General features: G+C 44.9%; 1 protein-coding gene across 1 annotated transcript; it reads left to right on the top strand.

The window, feature by feature from the left end:
- The first annotated feature begins 14,764 nt into the window (after positions 1-14,764).
- On the top strand, positions 14,765-18,799 carry LOC147228104 (solute carrier family 22 member 7-like). The gene is made up of 9 exons (XM_086156109.1): positions 14,765-15,139; positions 15,321-15,424; positions 16,491-16,645; positions 16,724-16,892; positions 17,006-17,120; positions 17,223-17,332; positions 18,014-18,228; positions 18,353-18,461; positions 18,568-18,799. Exons 1-9 carry the CDS (start codon positions 14,765-14,767, stop codon positions 18,797-18,799), a joined length of 1,584 nt encoding a protein of 527 aa, XP_086012235.1.
- Positions 18,800-23,405: the final 4,606 nt, after the last annotated feature.

Genomic DNA, 23,405 nt, shown 5'->3' with positions numbered 1-23,405 from the left:
CAGCAGCCCGTACACAACATTGCAACAGCTTCTTCTTCTCTCTTTCTGCACACTCCTACATGTCCCTGTGGTGCCTCCGAGTGGCACTTCAATATAACAGCATTCCAGAACTCAAAACTCTTCCCTACTCTGGACTGATGACCCTACATGCTTAACCCTGGAACACTAACGTCGGGTGATTTTCACCCACACAATTCTTGTCATGTGAATTTCATTGCGTTGCCATTGAGTTTTATGTGTCCTTGGGTAGCTTCAGGCTGCTCACTGATGTTATTAATGGTATGTTTGTTTCCCTCCTCCAATCAGCCCATCTAAAAATTGATGAGTCCTGTATTTTATCCAGGATATTGTATTGGGTAAAATATACCCAACGTTAGTGATGGAGTTACTTATTTTACGTTAGTGTTCTAGTGCTAGTGTTCATCGTCCGACTTCCCTTTCTCCACTCCATGTAGCCTCACAATTCCACGCGAGTCCACATTCTACTATTGTCCAGAGCATACCTCCACCTGCTCCCTACTCTCACTCCAGACGACAGTGTCATCTGCAAAAATCACGGTATATGGAGATTCTGGCTCAACCTCATTAGTCGGCCCGTCTGTCACCACCGCAAACAAGAAGGGACTCAGATCTGATCCCTAATGTAGTTCCACCTCCGCTTTCTTGAACTTCTCTGTTACACCGACAGCACACCTCATTGCTGTCTCACAGTTGTCATACATGTCCTGCACCAGTCTAACATACTTCTGACGCTCCAAACTTCCTCATACAGAACCACATTACCATTCTCCGCATGCTGTCATGCTTTTTCTAGATCTACAAAGGCATAAGCAGCTCCCTCTGAACTTTTCTGTGCTTCCCTTCCAGCATTATTGAGAAAAATACTGCATCTGTACTACTCTGTCTAGGCATGAAACCATACTGTTGCTCACAAATGCTGACTTCTCTCAGTCTAACTTTTACTGCTCTTTCCCATCACCTCATTGTATGGCTCGTCAACTTAATTCTTCTCTAACTACCACAGTTCTGCACATCTCCCTTAGTCTTAACAATGGGCACCATTACACTTAGACCACAGGCAGCTTATCACTCTCTACTGCTGCCTCTCCTAGACACCTCCACTCCTCCACAGGTATATCACCAGGACTAACTGCCTTTCCACTCCTCATCCTCTTCAATACCCTCTTCTCTTCACTTCACCTTTCCCAATCTCTGCTACTTTGGGGTCCACAATAGTAGTCACCTCTTCTACCCTTTCATTTTCCTCATTCATCAACTCTTCAAAGTATTCGTTCCATCTTACCGTCACTCTTATCGCATCTGTCAATACATTTCCCTCTCTATGCACGTCCTTCCCACCTCTATCTCCCTGTTTTGCTCACTCCTTCCTTTCCAACATTGCATACAAGTCATCAAACGGCCTTTGGCTGGTCTTTGACACCTTTACCTCCACCTTGTGCTACATCTCGCAATACTTCTGCCTGCTCTCTTCAGTCTCCTCGGGTGACTGGTCCAGAGGGATTGCCGCCTCTCGCCAAATGACAGTTGGATAAGCAGTTTAGGTAATGAATAACTGAATTATACTAGTACAGTATGGCTACCACCTCATTTACCCCAAAGTCATGTTTACATTTTTAGTCAGTCATTAGCCATACCACCTATTCTGCTGTTAGGGTAACGACTGTGCTGGAGCCTATCCTCAGCTGCCACTGGGCAAGAGGCAGTCAATTCTAGGGACACATAATATAGGCATGCAACAATTCACCTTCTCATTTTCTGGGCAATTTTAGGGTTTCCGATCGACCGACTGCATGCTTTTCGGACTGTGGGAGTAAACTAAAGATTGATGTGGATGTCGTTATGTCACGGGTTTGACAATGCTACCCTCCATCTGTGTCAATATACATCCCACTTTTGAGAAGGGCTTTCCTTTCGGCGAGAATTATCAAAACAACGCAGTTCAAAGATGCTGCTCTTCTTGTCCTCACCTAGAGAGCATGGGACACTTTTGCTCAGGAGGAATATCTGAGATGTTTTTTTGACCTGCTCTTACTGGATTGTGGCAAACTCATTCCTCAGGTCAATGATCAAGTACAAATCTGCAGACGTTTGGTGTAAACAAGGTTAAATCAGCCCAACCGGGCAAATAAGCACGTATGGAACCGTCTTCTGGCGCTTCTTCGGCCCATCAATGCTTATAGTCGCTTCAAGTTCAACCACTTCTTTTAGCTGTTTTTATTAAAAAGCTATTTCTTTCTGGGCAACTCTTCCCTTCCCGTCCTCTGTCTTCTCTTTTAATCAGATTTTCTAGATTCTCACCATCCGCATGCCCAACAACCCTTACCAAAAACACATGGTTACTTCTAGTCCATCATGATCCAATCAGATAGCGACACGAATGACGTTCAGGAATGAAGAAAACGAGGGGAATTAATGAATATAACCACATTTCTCTTAATTCTAAATGGTGCCAGAGTTCAAGGTCATGCAAATTCTTGGCCAAATGATGAATTAATTCAAGTGTCTTGAGGAAGACGGGTAGAAAAGCATTGAAAACGTGTTTAATCCGCTTGTCTTTGCAGAAAATGACTGAATGATACTGTAACTGGGGTGGAAACACTGTATAACACATCCCGCATTTTTTTTTTTTAGGTAGAAAGTCCATAATTTCACGCAATTATGTTTTTTAAATTCAACACTTGTATGTATTTTTGTATGTAGCTCTGATTCAGACTAACCGTACAACTGTGGGATACAGTTCAGTTGTCGCTAGTGATGAAAAACTGTAAATGCCAGTATCCCCCACCAGCCCATCCAAATAAAAAAAAAATTTAAAAAATGACCATGTAGAACGGCCATATCGATTAACATATAACATATATCAATTAATAAAGGATAAATTATCAGGGTCAGTGTCAGACGCTTTCCAGGAAATGAGGTACAGGTCCGGTCCAAAGCCAGTGGCGTTCAAACTGATCCCATAATATGTAACTGTAACTCCAAATGTGAGAAGACAGTTAAATGCATGTTGCATATTTCTGGTTAAAAATCAAGCTCACATTCATTATAACTTTCATCTGATTAATAAATGATCCATTGTGACCTTGGAAGTACAATAAGTAAGGGTTTATGACTACTACAACAACTACTACTATTTCTTCTTCTTCTTCTCCTTTCGGCTTTTCCCTTCAGGGGTCACCACAGCGAATCAACCCGCTCCATCTAACCCTATTCTCTGAATCCTCCTCTCTCAAACCAACTAACTTCATATCCTCTCTCACAACGTCCATAAATCTTCTCTTTGGTCTTCCTCTAGACCTCCTGACTGGCAGCTCCAATTCCAGCATCCGTCTACCAATATATTCACCATCCCTCCTCTGTACATGGCCCAACCATCTCAGTCTGGCTTCTCTGACCTTCTTTCCAAAACATCTAACATGTGCCGTTCCTCTGATACTCATTCCTGATCCTCTCCATCCTGGTCACTCCCAAAGAGAACCTCAACATCTTCATCTCTGCAACCTCTAGTTCTGCCTCCTGTCTTTTTGTCATTTGAACTGTTTCTAGTCCATACAGCATCGCTGGTCTCACCACTGTCTTGTACACCTTTCCTTTCATTCTTGCTGATAGTCTTCTATCGCATAGTACCCCAGACACTTTTCTGCTTGAACTCATCTCTTAACCTTTTTTCCATACTCTACGTTGCTCTGGTCTGTTGACCCCAAGTACCTGAAATCCTCCAACTTCTTGATATCCACTCCCTGTAGCCTCACCGTTCCACCTGAGTTCCTCCATTCACACATACATACTCTGTCTTGCTGCAACTAACTTTCATTCCTCTCCTTTCCAGAGCTTTTTGTATGTTGCTTTGGATAAAAGTGTCTGCCAAATGACTGATGTAATGTAATGTAATACCTCCACCTCTCTAGATTTTCCGCAACCTGTTGTCTGCTCTCATTACAGATCGCAATGTCATCTGAAAACATCACGGTCCATGGGGATTCCTGTCTAACCTCATCTGTCAGCCTATCCATCACCACTCCAAACAAGAAGGGGCTCAGAGTTGATCCCTGATGGAGTCCCACCTCCAGCTTTAACTTCTCTGTTACCCCTACAGCACACCACACCACTGTCTCACAGCTAGCATACATGTACTGCACCAGTCTAACATAGTTCTCTGCCCCTCCAGACTTCCTCATACAATACCAGAGTTCCCCTCTTGGAACCCTGTCATAAGCTTTTTTTTAGGTCTACAAAAATGCAATGCAGCTTCCTCTGGCATTCTCTGTACTTATTTATTAGCATTCTAAAAGCAAATACTGCATCAGAAGTACTCTCCTAGGCATGAAGCCATACTGCTGTTCACAAATGCTGACTTCTGCTCTGAGTCTAATTTCCACTACTCTTTCCCGTAACTTCATTGTATGGCTCATCAACTTTATCCCTCTACAGTTGCCGTAATTCTGCACATCTTCCTTATACTTAAAAATGGGCACCATCACACTTTGTCTCCATTCTTCAGGCATCTTCTCCCTCTCTAAATAATCTAGTCAGAAACTCCAGCGTTGCCTCTCCTAGACACTTCCACACCTCCACAGGTACCACCATCAGGACCCACTGCCTTTCCACTCTTCAATGCCTTCCGCACTTCACTTCTCCTAATCTCTGCTACTTTGTGGTCTACAATAGTCACCTCTTCTACTCTTGCCTCTTTCATTTTCCACATTCACCAGCTCTTCAAAGTACTCTTTCCATCTTCCCATCACTCTTCTAGCATCTGTCAATACATTTCCCTCTCTGTCCTTAATCACCCGGACCTGTTTTCCATCATTATCTCTGTTTCGCCAACCTGTATAGATCATTCTCATCCTCCTTACAACAGAGCATACAAGTCATCGTATGCCCTTTGTTTTGCCTTTTGCTACCTCTATCTTTGCCTTACGTTGTAGCACTTTCCATCAATGTACGATCCAAGTGGAAAAGAATAAGAGTAGGACACAGGTGAAATCATGTTAAATGTCACATATTAATTCACTTTTGAAACTATGCTATCCAGATAATTGTGTCTTCAAACAGTCTTCAGAATCACACTTTGTGTTGTAATTTTTGTCCCAAAAAGAAGATGACTGATATTTAAAAATACCCCTGTTGTGCTTTGTAGCTGACCACGTCTGTTTGATGATGAGCACTGAAGTGGAGAGAAGCAACCGGAAGAATCGGTCCAAAGTACAAGTTCCCGTTTCGAAATCCACAGTGGGTTTGAACTTTGGAGTTGACCAGGACAGTTTTGTCATCTTTTCCTTGTCTTTCCAAACTTTGCAACACCAGTCTTTGAATATTTCTTAAAACCCGAGACTTCCCAAACCTCTTGGGAAAAAAACTTTCAGAACCACAATATCCCTAGTGGTTGTGATATGAGTACTGTACTCTGAAAACTACAAACACACTGAAATTCAGATTTAGTCAGGATGGTACGTAAAAGTGTATTTTTTTAATTATACCTCAAATTATTTTTCCAATTTCTTGTTATCATGTTAGCATTCCATTCTTCCTCATAAACTCACCATATTATCCTTGAGCATGTAGAAAGTTTCCTGATCCTTGGGGTCCAGAAGGGATCCACCAAACTTCTTGTTTTCAGTTTGATCTTCCACAGATTCCATTATTGCCTGCAACGCAAAACAAAAAAAAAGAAACGTTTTATTCGTATTTAATCTTATTGTGCTTTTCTGGATTTGTTCTTGAACAAATGTGTAACGTACTATTGGTGTTCAAGTAGAGCCCATTTCCCAAGTGTCCAATTCAGGCTGAGGATACGGATAGACGAAGTCCTGTTTTTGAGCCCGAACCATCCGACATTTGGAAAATCTGCAATTTTCTCATTCTTTAAAAGCAACTTGAGCCACCGTGAACTCTCTCCACTGACTTAAGTGAGATGATTATTTCGACCAGAAAAATCCTGTTAAAAAAATACTCAGGATGGCGGAGTTCTTTGGAGGCCAAGTATGACACCAGCAGCAACGGCCAAAAAAAAAAAAATGTCACAAATCGCAAGGGCGGACTCGAGCAGGGAACCAAACTTCAGAGTAGGGATGGGTGGTTGAAAGCGCTTTTATTTGGATTGACATGGCAGGGTGAGTTGCAAACGGGATGGGTTGCAGACAGGACGGGTTGCAGACAGGGCTGCAGAGGCTGGGTCTCACCAGTACGGGTTGCAGACTGGAAGGGATGCAGACTGGACGGGAAGACTGGACGGGTGTGCAGACGGAACTGCAGAGGCTGGGCCTCAACAGTGCGGGTTGCAGACGGGACAGACGCAGGGGCTCACCAGGACGGTTGCAGACGGGACGGGTTGCAGACGGGACGAGTTGCAGACGGGACGAGTTGCAGACGGGACTGACGCAGGGGCTCACCAGGACGGTTGCAGACGGGACGGGTTGCAGACGGGACTGACGCAGGGGCTCACCAGGACGGTTGCAGACGGGACGGGTTGCAGACGGGACGGGATGCAGACGGGACGGGATGCAGACGGGACTGACGCAGGGGCTCACCAGTGCGGGTTGCAGACGGGACGGGTTGCAGACGGGACGGAAGCCGGGGCTCACCGGGACGGGATGCAGACGGGACGGGTTGCAGACGGGACGGAAGCCGGGGCTCACCGGGACGGGATGCAGACGGGACGGGTTGCAGACGGGACGGGGGCAGGGGCTCACCAGGACGGTTGCAGACGGGACGAGTTGTAGACTGGACGGGATGCAGACGGGACGGAAGCAGGGGCTCACCAGTGCGGGTTGCAGACGGGACGGGTTGCAGACGGAACTGCAGAGGCTGGGCCTCGACGGGACGAGTTGCAGACGGGACGAGTTGCAGACGGGACGGACGCAGGGGTTCACCGGGACGGGATGCAGACGGGACTGACGCAGGGGCTCACCAGTGTGGGTTGCAGACGGGACGGAAGCAGGGGCTCACCAGTGCGGGTTGCAGACGGGACGGGTTGCAGACGGGACAGAGGCTCACCAGTGCGGGTTGCAGACGGGACGGGTTGCAGACGGGACGGACGCAGGGGTTCACCGGGACGAGTTGCAGACGGGACGAGTTGCAGACGGGACAGAGGCTCACCAGTGCGGGTTGCAGACGGGACGGGTTGCAGACGGGACGGACGCAGGGGTTCACCGGGACGAGTTGCAGACGGGACGAGTTGCAGACGGGACGAGTTGCAGACGGGACGAGTTGCAGACGGGACGAGTTGCAGACGGGACGGACGCAGGGGTTCACCGGGATGGGATGCAGATGGGACGGGACTGACGCAGGGGCTCACCAGGACGGTTGCAGACGGGACGAGTTGCAGACGGGACTGACGCAGGGGCTCACCAGGACGGTTGCAGACGGGACGGGTTGCAGACGGGACGGACGCAGGGGCTCACCAGGACGGTTGCAGACGGGACGGGTTGCAGACGGGACGGACGCAGGGGCTCACCAGGACGGTTGCAGACGGGACGGGTTGCAGACGGGACGGACGCAGGGGCTCACCAGGACGGGTTGCAGACGGGACGGACGCAGGGGCTCACCAGGACGGGTTGCAGACGGGACGGACGCAGGGGCTCACCAGGACGAGTTGCAGACGGGACGAGTTGCAGATGGGACGAGTTGCAGACGGGACGAGTTGCAGACGGGACGGACGCAGGGGTTCACCGGGATGGGATGCAGATGGGACGGGATGCAGACGGGACGAGTTGCAGACGGGATGGGATGCAGACGGGACGGATGCAGGGGCTCACCAGGACGGTTGCAGACGGGACGAGTTGTAGACGGGACGGGATGCAGACGGGACTGACGCAGGGGCTCACCAGGACGGTTGCAGACGGGACGAGTTGTAGACGGGACGGGATGCAGACGGGACTGACGCAGGGGCTCACCAGGACGGTTGCAGACGGGACGGAAGCAGGGGCTCACCAGTGCGGGTTGCAGACGGGACGGGTTGCAGACGGGACGGAAGCAGGGGCTCACCAGTGCGGGTTGCAGACGGGACGGGTTGCAGACGGGACGGAAGCAGGGGCTCACCAGTGCGGGTTGCAGACGGGACGGGTTGCAGACGGAACTGCAGAGGCTGGGCCTCACCAGTGCGGGTTGCAGACGGGACAGAGGCTCACCAGGACGGTTGCAGACGGGACGGGTTGCAGACGGGACGGAAGCAGGGGCTCACCGGGACGGGATGCAGACGGGACGGGATGCAGACGGGACGGGTTGCAGACGGGACGGGTTGCAGACGGGACGGGGGCAGGGGCTCACCAGGACGGTTGCAGACGGGACGAGTTGTAGACTGGACGGGATGCAGACGGGACTGACGCAGGGGCTCACCAGGACGGTTGCAGACGGGACGGAAGCAGGGGCTCACCAGTGCGGGTTGCAGACGGGACGGGTTGCAGACGGGACTGCAGAGGCTGGGCCTCACCAGTGCGGGTTGCAGACGGGACAGACGCAGGGGCTCACCAGGACGGTTGCAGACGGGACGGGTTGCAGACGGGACGGACGCAGGGGCTCACCAGGACGGTTGCAGACGGGACGGGTTGTAGACGGGACGGGATGCAGACGGGACAGACGCAGGGGCTCACCAGGACGGTTGCAGACGGGACGGGTTGCAGACGGGACGGACGCAGGGGCTCACCAGGACGGTTGCAGACGGGACGGGTTGCAGACGGGACGAGTTGTAGACGGGACGGGATGCAGACGGGACGGAAGCAGGGGCTCACCAGGACGGTTGCAGACGGGACGGGTTGCAGACGGGACGGGTTGCAGACGGGACGGGCGCAGGGGCTCACCAGGACGGTTGCAGACGGGACGGACGCAGGTGCTCACCAGGACGGTTGCAGACGGGACGAGTTGCAGACGGGACGGACGCAGGGGTTCACCAGGACGGGTTGCAGACGGGACGAGTTGCAGACGGGACGAGTTGCAGACGGGACGAGTTGCAGACGGGACGGACGCAGGGGTTCACCGGGATGGGATGCAGACGGGACGAGTTGCAGACGGGATGGGATGGGATGCAGACGGGACGGACGCAGGGGCTCACCAGGACGGTTGCAGACGGGACGAGTTGCAGACGGGACGAGTTGCAGACGGGACGGACGCAGGGGTTCACCGGGACGAGTTGCAGACGGGACGAGTTGCAGACGGGACGAGTTGCAGACGGGACGGACGCAGGGGTTCACCGGGATGGGATGCAGATGGGACGGGATGCAGACGGGACGAGTTGCAGACGGGACGAGTTGCAGACGGGATGGGATGCAGACGGGACGGACGCAGGGGCTCACCAGGACGGTTGCAGACGGGACGAGTTGCAGACGGGACGAGTTGCAGACGGGACGAGTTGCAGACGGGACGGACGCAGGGGCTCACCAGGACGGTTGCAGACGGGACAGGGTTGCAGACGGGACAGTACGGGGTGCAGACGGGACTGCAGACGGGGTGGGCCCCAGGCAGGGTGGCAGACTGGACGGGTTGCGGGAGGGGACAGAGGTCACACCTGGGGTCCAGTGCTGGCAAGGAATGCGGTCCGGTCGTGGCAAGGCTCCACAGTAGTCTGTGAGGACCACAATCCCCCGGTGCCAGGCAGAGAGTGCCGCTGCCCTTTATAGGGATCTTGATTAGCGGCATCTGCTTCAGCTGGCGCTGATTACAATGGGGATCAGGTGTAAACCCTGACAAAAGATGAGATTTGCACGTAAGATATGTTTTTTTTTTTTTTCCATTTTCTTTTATTAATTAGAGTGAAGTTAGGCTGAATAATGACTCTCTGACTTCTGGCTGTACCTCTAATTTTTCTTTGTCACTGCTATGAAACTTAGGACTAGCCAAGTTGTCAAAATGATGTTTTTAATCGTTATTTGTCTTATGTGAGGTTTATTGAGAGACAGCCCGTCATCTGCAAGTATATTCCATCTCATATCAGTAATGGGCAGATAAATTACACACATTTAAGAACCTGATATTAGACATTTGCTTCTCGGCAATGTAACTCACTAATATAATCAATAATAAGATAAGATAAGATAAGATAAGATAAGATAAGATAAGATAAGAACAACTTTATTAATCCCGAAGGAAATTGTTGTGCCAGAGTTACTGAAAAAATAACAGTAATGAATAATAAAAAGAAAAAGGCAGAATTAGAAATAAAAATAAACTATAAAGTGTCTCAGTGAAACTATAAAGTGTCTTAGTAAACAAGTGATAAAACTACAAGTGTCTTAGTAACAAGTGAGTTAAGGAGTGCACAATAGTATGATAAAAGGAAAAATTGTAGTGTAGCTGTTATGAAATGAAATATTGCACAGTTCTGAATATTGCACAGCGAAATGAAATATTGCAGTTTTTTTTTTTGTTTTTTTTTAGGTTAAAGATAGGTTTTTATGGTTGTAATATAAATAACTGCAAACATAATGGTGGATGACTGCCAGTACCTGTCGCAGTGGAAACCCAAATAAAGAGGCTCCAACCATGATACTAATGAAGAAAACACAATAGTAATATTGCTCTGTTTTTTATTCTTAAATGTTATTGTACTTTCTGGGAAATTGAGAAATTGTAATTAAACTAACCACAGTTTTTCTTCCGACGTTAAATTCCAGAAAGAAGACGATTGCTCTTCCTCTTGCGCCACGCCAACCCTAAAGCATGAAGTGACATGGCAGAGTGATCCGATATAAAATCTGAATTACCGACTTAATTTGAAATTTTCCAAATCCGTTCTGAAAGAATGCGGTCGAATTTCATCCCGATGCCTGTGTCCAGATAAATGCTTATCTAAGTTTAAGCCACCAAGACACATTGACAAATGATATGTTGATGGACCAGCAGCAGTTATACAGTAGATTATGTACATTAATACGCTGCAAGCGTTGCATGCATTGGCGACGGCGGCTGAAAAAGCGATTTTTAAACAATGTTTAAACAATGTTCCATTTACTAAAATCCCCACCACCTCGGCTGAACCTCATTGTATGAAATCTTCATCAGGCACAGCTCTTCTATTGACGTCTGAAAAGGACAGTCCAGGGCTGCAACGAACCAGAATCATGCCTTTTGTGTGCTAATTCAAATTTTCCCTATATTGCATGACCGTCGACTTCCTGTTGGGAGACGTCGTCCAGTTCCAACTTTTTTTGTTGCTAAAATCCAATTAAAAATAAGCTAATATTTTCCATGAAGTGGTAAAACATCTCAGATTCATTGTCTGATATGTTGTTAATTTTCCACTCGGGATAAAATACCGGTCTGTACATTCTGTTTTTATTAACATTTTACAAATTGCTTAATTTTTCCCCAATTTTTGTATTTTGAAAACGGGGTTGTATATTGCTCCGCTTTTGCAAATGTTAATATCAATTAATAAAAATTAATAGAAAAAGAGACCCCACATTGCAGAGACCATTGAATCCAATACACAGCAAATGAAGCTTTTCTTTTTCTCAATCAACCTTGTCCCATGGGAAGTCCTGTGGGGCTGCAGGGGTTTTGGGGAGCAAATCCTAAAATACGGACCAATCGGTCATCGTCTGATAAGTTTATTCGTTTTCCGGTGACAGTTGTTTTAGTGCTTCTTAATTATTTTCTGTTATAACCCCCCTGGCAAGAAGAAAACAATTTGCGCCCCCCAACTGTCTGCCACGACTATAAATATCATTTGTCTATAATTTTTTTTTTTTACGAACGCATAAAATTACTTCCTATTAACATTAAAAAAAAAAAAAAAAAAAAGAAAGAAATATAGATTTTGAGTGTTAAGTTTCCTCGTCACCCACTGTAGTCACGGTTGAAGCCAAGCGCTGCATCTGCGCTGCATCTGTAATAGATAATAGTAGAAAGGAGGAAGAATAAGAAATATAATGAAATACGTATTGTCTTAACTGTTAGCAGTAACTACAAAGATTGAAGGTTCCCTGCGGCTGCGCTCTACACCTCTACCTTCAGGTTCTCCTCGCAGTCCTGCCACCTGCAGAAGTTCTCAGATGACTCCGCCATCGTGGGCTGCATCAACGGAGGAGTAACAGGAGTGTTGTGGACTGAACCGCCTGCAGCCCAATGTGTCTAAGACAGTGGTTCTTAACCTGGGTTCGATCGAACCCCAGGGGTTCGGCGCGTCAGTCTCAGGGGTGATGACATCACCGGCCGCGGGTGATCACGCTACATAGCTCGGCCTATCCGTGCCGCGGGGATTTTGGCGCGCTCAGTTGTAGTAACTTGCGACTGTCGTGATGGTACGTCATGTGATTTCTTTCTTAATATTTGAATCCCTTCATACTGATTATGTCGGGCAAAAAAAAGAAAGCGGTCGGAAGAACACGTACAATACGGATTCACATGTGTGACGGAACGCGATCGGAATCGACGTCCTAACGGCATGATTTGCAAAGACAAGATGAGCAATTCTAGTCCGGCACCGGCAAAACTAAGGGAAGGCTTCCTTCAGCTGCGTGGAGATGGGAGCTACAAGAACATAGCGCTTGCTGGATTCAAGGTGAAGGGAGCCAGATTCCATGAAAAGGCTACTCTGCCTGTTCTTTGTACCCATCAACGACACGATCCTCGATCCAATAAAGAAGGGTTCGGTGAATGCGCGTGTAAAACAGGTGGGGTTCAGTACCTCCAACAAGGTTAAGAACCACTGGTCTAAGACAAAGGAGCTGGTGGTGGATTTCAGGAAACAAAGGACCCACCTGAACCCGGTCACCATCAGGGGTAAGATAAGATAAGATCAACTTTATAAATCCTGAAGGAAATTGTAGTGCCAGATTTACAGAAAATATAACAGTAATAAATAATAAAAAGAAAAAGGCAGAATTAGAAATAAAAAAAAACTATAAAGTGTCTTAGCAGTGAAACTATAAAGTACCTTAGTAAACAAGTGATAAAACTATAAGTGTCTTAGTAACAAGTGAGGTAAGGAGTGCACAATAGTATGATAAAAGGAAAAATTGTAGTGTAGCTGTTATGAAATGAAATATTGCACAGAATATTATTGTACAGAAGTGGACATTGTGGACACCTATAAATACCTGGGTGTCCACTTGGACAATAAACTGGACTGGACATTGAACACCAATCAAGAAGGGTCAGAGCCGCCTGTTCTTCCTCAGGAGGCTCAGATCTTTCAACATCTGCAGGACCGTGCTGCGGATGTTCTACCACTCGGTGGTGTCCGGCGCCATCTTCTACGCTGGGAATCTTCAAAATTTTTGCAGTGAAGACCTTAAAACAGTTAAGATAATTTATATTTCATTGTATTTCTTATTACATTGCATTTGGCAGACGCTTTTATCCAAAGCGACTTACAATAGAGGACTGCAAATACACTTGCAAATACACGATGCACAGGAAATATACAGAACAGTAAGCTTGGGTTAACGAGTGTTTTTTTTTTTTTTATTAATGGACAGAGACACACAAATGTACACACACACACACACACACACACACACTGCATAGCCTAACTTGCTGCCAACCTGATCTGGGGCATCAGCGCAGTAAAAAGACCTGAAAGAGAAATGTTTTTACCTGTTTCTTGATTGCTGTTTCCTCCTTCCTACTATTATCTATTACTGTTATGTTTTTGCTTGAAACTCTGGCACAACAATTTCCTTCGGGATAAATAAAGTTGTTCTCATTCTCATACGCTTCGTCATATTTCCTCGTCCCGGCTTTCTGGTGACTTTCTTTTGTCTCGTTATCTTCGCCTTTTTTTTTTTGTCATCCCTGTTAAAAATGTTTTCATGTCGGCTCTTGAGGGTTTGTTTACTGCACTTCATATCGCCTGCTTGATGCAAAAAAAAAAAAAAAACAACAACCATGAAGAGCTGGCATCGCACAAGGGGGGACGCGCCCAAATATTTTGTGTACATCAAGACTGCCTTTTGTCACTGATTCTGTTCATTATTTTTGTGAAAAGATTTTCTAGACCAGGGGTCGGCGACCCGTAACACCCGAAGAGCCATTTGGACCCGGTTTCCTCGAAAAAGAAAACACTGGGAGACGCCTAAAATAAAGGTACCACTGTATAAATTGCTTTTTATTACCTTTACACTTTGTATAAACAAGTGTGTAGTGCGTTGCTTCTGAAATCCACAAAGTATTACGGAGAAAATTAAATTTTATTTATGTAACGAACTCATTTTGAGCTTTCAGAGCGTTTAGCGGAGCCTCGACCTGAATTTTAAAAATAAATCGGGAAAAAAAAAATCGCTGTGTCGATAAAAAATAAATATTTGCAAAACATCTTCATAAATATTTATTTTACCCGGTTTATGGGACTTCTGAATTTCTGCGCACAGCATCCGCAAATCGAGACTTTACCGGCTTCCGCGAGCGTAAATATAATTTTATTTAATATTTCAAGATCATCTTCCAACTTAGAACTAAAAGTAAAAAAAAAAAAAAAAAGGAATTTGAACAAATTAAATACACTTTAATCAAATATTTATCATTTTTTTTTTGGGTTGCTGGTGGCAAGGCTTCAGCTGGAGACGATGCCAAAGTTCCACCTGACATCGGAGTTCTTATGTCCCCGTATAGGGACAGTATAGGACCGCAGTTTTCCCGCCCCTGCTTCAGATGAATGTTTCCTATGTAACCTAATGTATAACAGCTGTTAGTCCACCCGCATATCATTTACTCGGTCGTAGCCAATGTGTCTTGTTGGCTCAAACTTAGATAACAAACCTCCATCGCACGAGAATACCGGCTAGCTACCCTGGACGGGGGCGTCAGGATGAAATTTGACGACATTCTTACAGAAATAAACGGATTTGGAAAATTTCAAATTCAGTTGGTTTTAATTCAGATTCTATCTCGTATCGTTCTGCCGTGTCACTTCTTGCTGAATAACTTCATGGCGGCCGTGCCCGAACACCGCTGTGACATCGGCGCCGCGGAGAACGGAAGCGCTTTCTGGAATTTAACGTCGGAGGAAAAACTGGCCGTTGGTATTCCGGCGGAAGGGGACGGGGCGCTGAGCTCTTGCCTGATGTTTTCGATGCCCCGTTATCAACGTCTCTCGGCCAAAAACGGAAGCGACGACGCGGTCGAGTGTCAGAACGGGTGGGTTTACGACAACGGCACATTTAAATCTACCCTGGCGACGGAGGTAAGTTTAATTCCAATTTCTCTTAAAATTTAATATAAAATAAAGAGCCGTACTCTTGTGATGCCAGAGAGGTGAGTAAGGTACAAGTGAGGAGCAAAGAGTGAGTTCCACTTTCACTACCTATTGTTAAAAACAAGTGTTTAAATGTACAAATTTGAATTTCGCTCTGGTTTCTTTTCAGTGGGATCTTGTGTGCAATAGGAAAGCGATGAATAAGGCGACAGCTACCATTTTCTTCATCGGTGTCATGGTTGGAGCCCCTTTGTTTGGGTTTCTCAGTGACAGGTACTGCTAGTCATCTATCATTATGTTTGCAGTAACTATTCATTTATATCACAGTAAGAAGTCTTGAGCATATTGACAAGCCAATCTCTTAATAAGCGGTTCTTAAATGTGTGTACTGGTAATTTATTTGTCCATTACTGTAATAAGATGGAATATACACGCAGATGATCTATCAATAAACCCCACACTAGACAAATAAAGATTAATTAATAACATCATTTTCAGAGCTTGCCTATTAAAGTTAGATTACATTACATTACATTCATTTCGCTTTTATCCAAAGCGACTTACAAGAAGTGCGATTCAGTCACCGAAGATCCGAAGTACCGGTAGTCGGAAGTCAGAAGTGACCACTCAACCAAATACATACATACATTTCATTTTTTGTTTTTGTTTTTTTTGGCGGGGGGGTCGGGGGCTAAGTACCATTAGTAGGGTAGTGCTTGGTGAAAAGGTATGTTTTCAGCTCACGCCAAAACATGGGGAAGCGACCTTGTCGTTCTGACCTTTTTCGGGAGTTCGTTCCACCGCTGTGGAGACCGAGAACAGCTGAGACCGGTTTGTTCGGCGACCGGGGGCTCTGAGCGATGGGATGGGCGGTTGCCCAGAAGTGGCAGATCGGAGGGGACGGGTGCGGGACATGTAGCTTGACCGTAACCCGGAGATAAGAAGGGGTTGCCCCGTTCACTGCCCGGTAGGCGAGCACCAGGGACTCGTACTTGAGGCGGGCGGCTACCGGGAGGTAGCCTGGTAGCCGCCCACTTGTGTGGGAGAATTCGGGACAGTTGCCGAACAAGCCCGAGAGGCCCGATGGTTACCGCTTGGGCAACGGCAAGAAGGGAGTTGCAGTAGTCCAAACAAGATAAAGGAAAGTCATCCATTTTACAAGACAGAATATGCAGTCACTTGACTCATTAAAATGTCAAATAAAGAAGTCCTAGAATAGTGCCAATAAAAAGGAGAGTGGGAAACCACAGTCTCATTCAAATCTTTGAGAAAATGAATGTAAGAGAAACATGAATACTCCAATTATATCTGATGTACCTTATTTTTGTTGCTCACCCAGGTTTGGCAGACGCCCGTTGCTGCTGGTGTCATACCTGGCCTCCATAAGCTTCGCCATCCTGAGCGCGTTCTCCACGTCTTACACCATGTTTACATTTATGCGTTTTTTTACCGGGATTTCTCTGGCGGGAATAAGTATCATCTCCGTCGTTTTAAGTCAGTGGAATCGAGACGGGAACGTTCACGATTGGCTCCAAGTTGCTTCGCCAGAATGAGAAAATTGCCAATTTCCAGATGTCGAATGGTTCGGACTAGAACACAGAACCTTCTCCGGCATCGTCATCAGCCTGGATTGGACGATCGGGAACTGGGCTCTGGTCGGAGTCGCATATTTCGTAAGAGAGTGGCGGTTGCTCATCCTGGCCGTGACCTCGCCTCTTATACCGGCTGTCATTGCTTGGAAGTAATAACATTTGATATTTTAGTCTACATTTTAGCCCAAATATTTCTTTTTAGACGTTGCTAAGATGCTGAGCTTTGGGTTGGTTTTTTTTTTGTTGTTTTTTTTTTCCCCAGGTCACTTCCAGAGTCCGCCAGATGGCTCTTGGCCAATGGGAAGGCAGACGCCGCCCATTACTACATCGGGAAATGTGCCGAGACAAACAACCGATCCGGGTGTATGAACGCCATTGTACGTTCAAGATACTCATTGGTTTGGTCCGCAAACAAATTCAGAAAATTTGATGATTTGATACGAATAAAATGTTTCGGTTTCTTTTTTTTTGCGTTGCAGGAAATGATGGAGTCTGTGGGGGAAAAAACGGAAAATAAAAAGTATGCTTTGGTGGATCTCTTCAGGACCCCAAGGATTAGGAAACTTTCTATATGCTTGGGGATGATATGGTGAGTTTATGAGGAAAATTGGGATGCCAACATAATATCAAAAAATTGGAAAAAAAAAAAAAAAACAACACCATTTTGAGGCATTATTTAAAAAACTCATACTTTTACGTACCATCCTGACAAAATCTGAATTTCAGTGCGTTTGAAGTTTTCAGTGTACAGTACTATAGTGCGGCTCTGACAAATTTTTTGTGATTTTTTTTTCCCAAAAGGTTGGAGAAGTCTCGTGTTTTAAGAAATATTCATCCGTTTTCTTTACAAAGACTGGAATTGCAAAGTTTGGAAAGGGAAAGGGAAACAGGAGTATTTTTTTAGGTATCAGTCATTGCATTTTGGGGACAAAAATTGAAACACAAATCTGAAAACTGTTTGGAGACAAAATCATCTGGATAGCATATTTTCAAAAGTAAAATAAATGTGCGATTTTTTTCACACCATTCTCAAGTTAACTATGAATTTTTTCATTACTTTCACAGCAATAATGATGACATCACTCATTATCAGTATGTTTTATATTGTTAGTATGAAAATGTTTTATATTTTTATGCCATAGCCGTTATTATTAGTTATTAAAACCTTACTCATTGTGCTCCCACGTGAATGCAATTTATCATGAATGGGAGTTTGATATCTAACCGCAAATACACAACATGTGCGTATCGCTCTTCCCACATTTTCTAGGTTTGGAGTCGCATTTACATATTATGGGATCAGTTTGAATATCACCGGCTTTGGGCTGGATCCGTACCTCACGCAGTTTATATTTGCATCCATCGAATTGCCAATGAAGATTGGCGTGTATTATTTCCTGGAAAACATTGGTAGAAAACCAGGTCTGACATCTACGCAGCTGTTGACAGGATTCTGTCTGTTTATTAATATATTTGTTCCTCAAGGTAATTTTTTTTTTTTTTTTTTGGGGGGTGGGGGTGGGGGGGGTGGATACTGGTGTTGACAGTTTTTCATCACGAGACGCATTTTAAGAATTTCTTTTAATCAAAAAATCCGATCGTTTCCTAGATAAATGGGTCATCCGCACCGTTGTGGCAGTCCTTGGAAAAGCCATGTCAGAAGCCGCATTCACCATTCAGTTCCTTTACACGACGGAACTGTACCCCACGGTTGTACGGTTCGTCTAAATAAGAGCCGAGAAGCGTCTCGTACCGACGATCTCCCGTCATGTTGCAAGTCCTTGTGCTACATGTTTTAATCGACCGTTATTTTTCTTCCCACAGACAAAACGGATTAGGCTACACCTCCCTAATTGCGCGGTTGGCTGTGTCCATCTCGCCTCTCATTACCCTTCTAGAAGACGTCTGGCTTCTCCTCCCTGCCCTAACTTACTGCTTGGTGGCGTTCGGGGCCGGTCTGGTGTCCTTACTCCTACCAGAAACGCTCCATGTCCATTTGCCGGAGTTCATCGAGGATATCGAGACACCGAAGCAAAGAGAAGACGGCCCCAAGTAGAAGCCGACCAGACCCAGACCACACCCGGGAGGTTGAGGTTATTTACAAATCTCCGCTGTGACGTCAGTTGGGGGGAGGTCTCTTGTTGCCAGTGGAGAAACGCTTCACCAAACGCTGCATGCCTTTTTTTTTTTTTTTTTTGCAAATTATTAAATATTTCCTTATTCAAAAATGTCATACTTGATAATAAAAAACAGATTTATTGACATGCCTTTATTATATTTACTTGTATTGAGAAAACAGCATAGTAATTTCCCTGGTTAAAAAAAAAAAGGTTCTGAAATTTACATGGAAAATTGGGAGAATTAAAAAAAAAAAGTGTTTTAATACGTCCAAGCAATGTGTTGCCTTTTCATCATTAAAAAAAAAAAATCCTCCATTGTGCTCTCTGTTATTCTCTCTGTCGAAAAAAAAAAAAAAAAAATCTGAGAAAAAAAGATTCCAGAAAATCACATTGTCTGATTTTTAAAGAATTTATTTGCAAATTATGGTGGAAAATAAGTATTTGGTCAAGAACAAAAGTTCATCTCATTACTTTGTCATTATAGGACAAAGGTCAAATGTTTTCTTAAAGTCGTCAAAAGGTTTTCACACACTGTTGGCGGTAAAAATCAGAAAATGTAATTATCTGTATTTTTTTTTCCCGTTCTGTCTCTCATAGTTCAAGAGTACCTATGACCAAAATTGGCCTCTATCACCTTTTTAAGTGGGAGAACTTGGACAATTCAGTGAATTTTAGGGATTTAGCGAATTTAACCTTGTTTATTTCAAACGTCTACTCTTTGACAGATTTGTACTTGATCCCTGAGGAGTGAGTTTGTTTTAAAATATACACAGTCCAATCAGAAGAAGATCTCTGATCTACCTGCTTGGGGTCTTGTGAGGAAACAGCATCTTTGAACTGTGTTGTTTCAATAATTCTTGTATTTCTCAAAAGTGAGACGCATTCTTAAAAAAAATTACATTTTAAGCACCCAGTACGTAAACACTCAAACAGTCGCGGTTGTAAATATGTTTAAAGAAGCAAAGTAACACAGATGGAGGATAGTATTGATTGGCCTGTGAAATAGTGACGTCCACTTCTGATTTTGGCAAAAAGGGGGCATGGAAAACAGAATTTTATCCAACCAAGTTTGTTGACTCTCCTAGCAACAACTCAGATTCCGACTGAACTAAAATATCTGTATTTTTAGCTATAGCAAAAAAAGATTTTCCTATGTGGAAACAAAGTTATAATGCTGATTAGTGTTTCCATCAAGGGTTGGGTACTGTAGATGGGGAGTTGTACCTCCGATCATGCATTGTGCACGTTGATTCATTTCGTATTCCCAACAAAGAGTCCTATCGGACCTATGGAGTCAACAAGGGGCACTGTCCTCCAGGTGTCTCTCGCCAGGTGCACCCAGATGCATTAACCTAATTTTTTCCTTTCCCAGGGTTCCTGGTGATCATCTTTTCCTGCCCTTTTCACAGTGAAGACAAAGACTCCAGATTTTTTTTTTTCTAATTGACCAATGCATCTTCTATGTAACTGAAAACACTGATTCTTGTGCCTAGTATAATACTTTTCAGACAAACTCGATTTGCCCTTTTTTCCATGTTGCACACTCGAGTGCTACACTTTACTGTTTACATTCAGCTCGCACTTTGCACATTCAACTCTGTATTTGACTGTTTGCGTCTCTTTCTGCATGTTTAATGTCATTGCATAGTAATCATTGACAATGTGCAATAGTTGGCAACTTATTGCCATTGTATGCAAGTTGACACCTAGTTGCCATTATACAATAGTCCCAAACTTGTTCCCATTGTATAATAGTTGCCAACTCATTGCCATTGTATAATAGTTGCCAACTCATTGCCATTGTATAATAGTTGCCAACTTGTTGCCATTGTATAATAGTTGCCAACTTGTTGCCAATGCACAACAGTCCCCGACTTGTTGTCATTGTACAATATTTGCCAACTCTTTGCCGTTATACAATACTCGCCAACTTGTTCCCATTGTACAATAATCCCCAACTCGTTGCCATTGTATAGTAGTTGCCAACTTTTGTTGCCACTGCACAATAGTCCCCAACTTTTTCCCATTGTACAATAATCCCCAACTCATTGCCATTATACAATACTAGCCAACTTGTGGCCATTGTACTATAGTTGCCAACTCATTGTCATTGTACAATACTCGGCAACTTGTTGCCATTGTACAATAATAGCCAACATGTTCCCATTATACAATATTCACCAACTTGTTGCCATTGTACTATAGTTGCCAACTTGTTGCCATTGTATAATAGTTGCCAACTTGTTGCCATTGGACAATAATAGCCAACCTGTTCCCATTATACAATAGTGACCAACTTGTCCCCATTGTACAATAGCCCCAAACTTGTTGCCATTGTACAATAATCGCCAACCCGTTGCCATTGTACAATAATCGCCAACTCGTTGCCATTGTGCAACAGCCACCAACTTGTTGCCATTGGGCAATAGTGGTCAAAGTGGTTTAACAGCCATGAACTGCCTGACTGTTTACTTGCCAGTTCTCTCTCCTTTTGAACCATGCTAATTTCCATCACATTTTTTTCTTTCACGGGTCCTTCATTGCTCATATTTATGAATTTTTCATGTCCTTTCTAATTGAGCAATGCCTCTTCCCCGTAACTGGCACCTTGTCAAACAAAGTGGCGCTAGCTGGAGACACGTTTCCTAACTCTACAATGCCTTCCTCTTATTGTCTAGTCTCCCCCGGCCTCTCCAGACATTGACCGGCCAAGACAAGTTAATAGGATTACACTTGGTTTTCTAACAACGTATAATTGTCTATTTGTGTTTTTATATAAAACATAGCGATATTGGGGCTGAATGGTAGTTGCTGGCAAATTTTGCCTTTTTTTCACATTTGTATCTGAGCGGCGCAAGTTGTCCCAAATTTTTAAGACTGCACGGGACTTACTAAGACGAGTGGAGCTGATACGAACTCATTGCTCTGTAACAGGGGTGGGCAAACTACGGCCCGCGGGCCACATCCGGCCCGTTGGTCTTTTAAATCCGGCCCGCCAAAGATCGGTGCAGAATTCACACTAAATGTAAATGATCGGACCAATGAATGTGGGAGCTCAAACAGGAGATTATTTCATTTTTGGAGCTACTTGAGAATTTTCCTGAGCTGAATGTCACAGATTAGCTTTTGTGATTTAGCCTTTTCTGTGGACATACAAGGAAGCTACAAGGGAAAAACCTGGTTTGTGCATGAAATGCAAGCGAACGTCAGAGCCTTCAAAACCAAGCTGGTTTTCTTTCAAAGCAAATGTCAGATGAGTCTGATATGTACTATTAACAAATGAATTTTATTTTATGTGTATCGTATCTCGTGCTCACCCGGCCCGTCTGTCAAATTTTAAAAGTCAACGCGGCCCCCGAGCCAAAAAGGTTTGCCCATCCCCGCTCTATAACCTTTGCTCTTGCAGTTCCCGCGGACAGCGGTCAGTGGCGGCTCGTGTACCCGAGACTTAATCTCCGGAAGTTCGTGCCGAGGGGAAACGGAGAACCGGAGAGAAACGATAAAGTGCAACCGGTTCATTGTCAAAGAATCAAAGTCCGTTGCGTTTTGAGACTTTAAAAAGCTCCCCTTGGGTTAAAATAATATCTTCACAGCCCGTGGTGTTTATGCTTATTGTGGCATCCATTCAAAATATTAATGATATTCGATAAAATACGCTTTCATACGAATCTAATTGTATTTTAGATGCGTTCACTTTTTCCCATCAGGAGCTTTGAACTGTATTAAAGCGACGCTTCATAAACCGGTTTCCATTACGGCACATCTCGTGTTTTAGACGTTCACACGTAGAACATTAACATGGATTTTCCGCAACGCCGTGGGATGAGGCGCTTTCGTAGCACTGTCTGCTTAGCGGCGAGGCTAATCAAATTCCAGACGTTAATCGAAGGCAATATCCGAAACGCTTACGTTAAATAATAGTCAATTCTAGCGCTTCCCGTATTACGTTGTTTTCGAGGCATAACGTTGGATTCTCTCATGCTCTTTCACTCTTTCGAGCAGTTTCGTCCCTTAGATTCTCCTTCGTTCCCACCCTTGTTTTCAGTTCACATATCCTAAAATTTCAAGTTTGATTCTGCGTTATTTAGACGACCCAAATTTTGAAAACGAATTTTTAAAAAAAAATCGATTTCTCGTCGAGAAAACGTCATTCATTTCGCGTATTTGTGAGGAGTTACGCTTAAATCGCAGGCTTAAACCGCATCTTATTGGTTAAGACACCAAACGAATCCATGTCTCCGTCGCCGTGCTCGTGATCTATTCAGCCCTATTCATGCTTTATCACAGTTGTATTTTCACAAAGGCACTCGTGCACTTTCCGTCACAGTCACAAAGACAAACTTATTTGGGTGGTTAAGTGAGGTAAAATATTCACTAAATCCGTCTCCAATCCAAGGGGCCGACGCCAGAGTCAGATGCAAAGGTTGCCTCGGCCGGTTTCGGAATAAGATTTTCTCTCTCCGCCGTCCGGTGTCGTCCTGCAAGCGGGTCTGGACTTTTTTTTTTTTTTTTTTTTTCTTTCCTAAAAGGATCTCGGCCACG

Source organism: Fistularia commersonii, chromosome 12 (genome assembly GCF_037954325.1).
Source record: "Fistularia commersonii isolate RoL2024-O1a breed Wild chromosome 12, RoL_Fcom_v1.0, whole genome shotgun sequence".
In the NCBI taxonomy this organism is placed as follows: Eukaryota; Metazoa; Chordata; class Actinopteri; order Syngnathiformes; family Fistulariidae; genus Fistularia; species Fistularia commersonii.
Note: the sequence above shows the minus strand (reverse complement) of the source record. Positions and strands in the feature narration are given on the sequence as shown.

Excerpts from the sequence above, each read along its gene's own strand:
- LOC147228104 (XM_086156109.1), top strand. The coding sequence starts at position 14,765 with ATGAAATTTGACGACATTCTTACAGAAATAAACGGATTTGGAAAATTT. Across the intron at positions 15,140-15,320 it reads AATCTACCCTGGCGACGGAG|TGGGATCTTGTGTGCAATAG; the intron begins GTAAGTTTAATT and ends GTTTCTTTTCAG. Across the intron at positions 18,462-18,567 it reads CTGTACCCCACGGTTGTACG|ACAAAACGGATTAGGCTACA; the intron begins GTTCGTCTAAAT and ends TTCTTCCCACAG.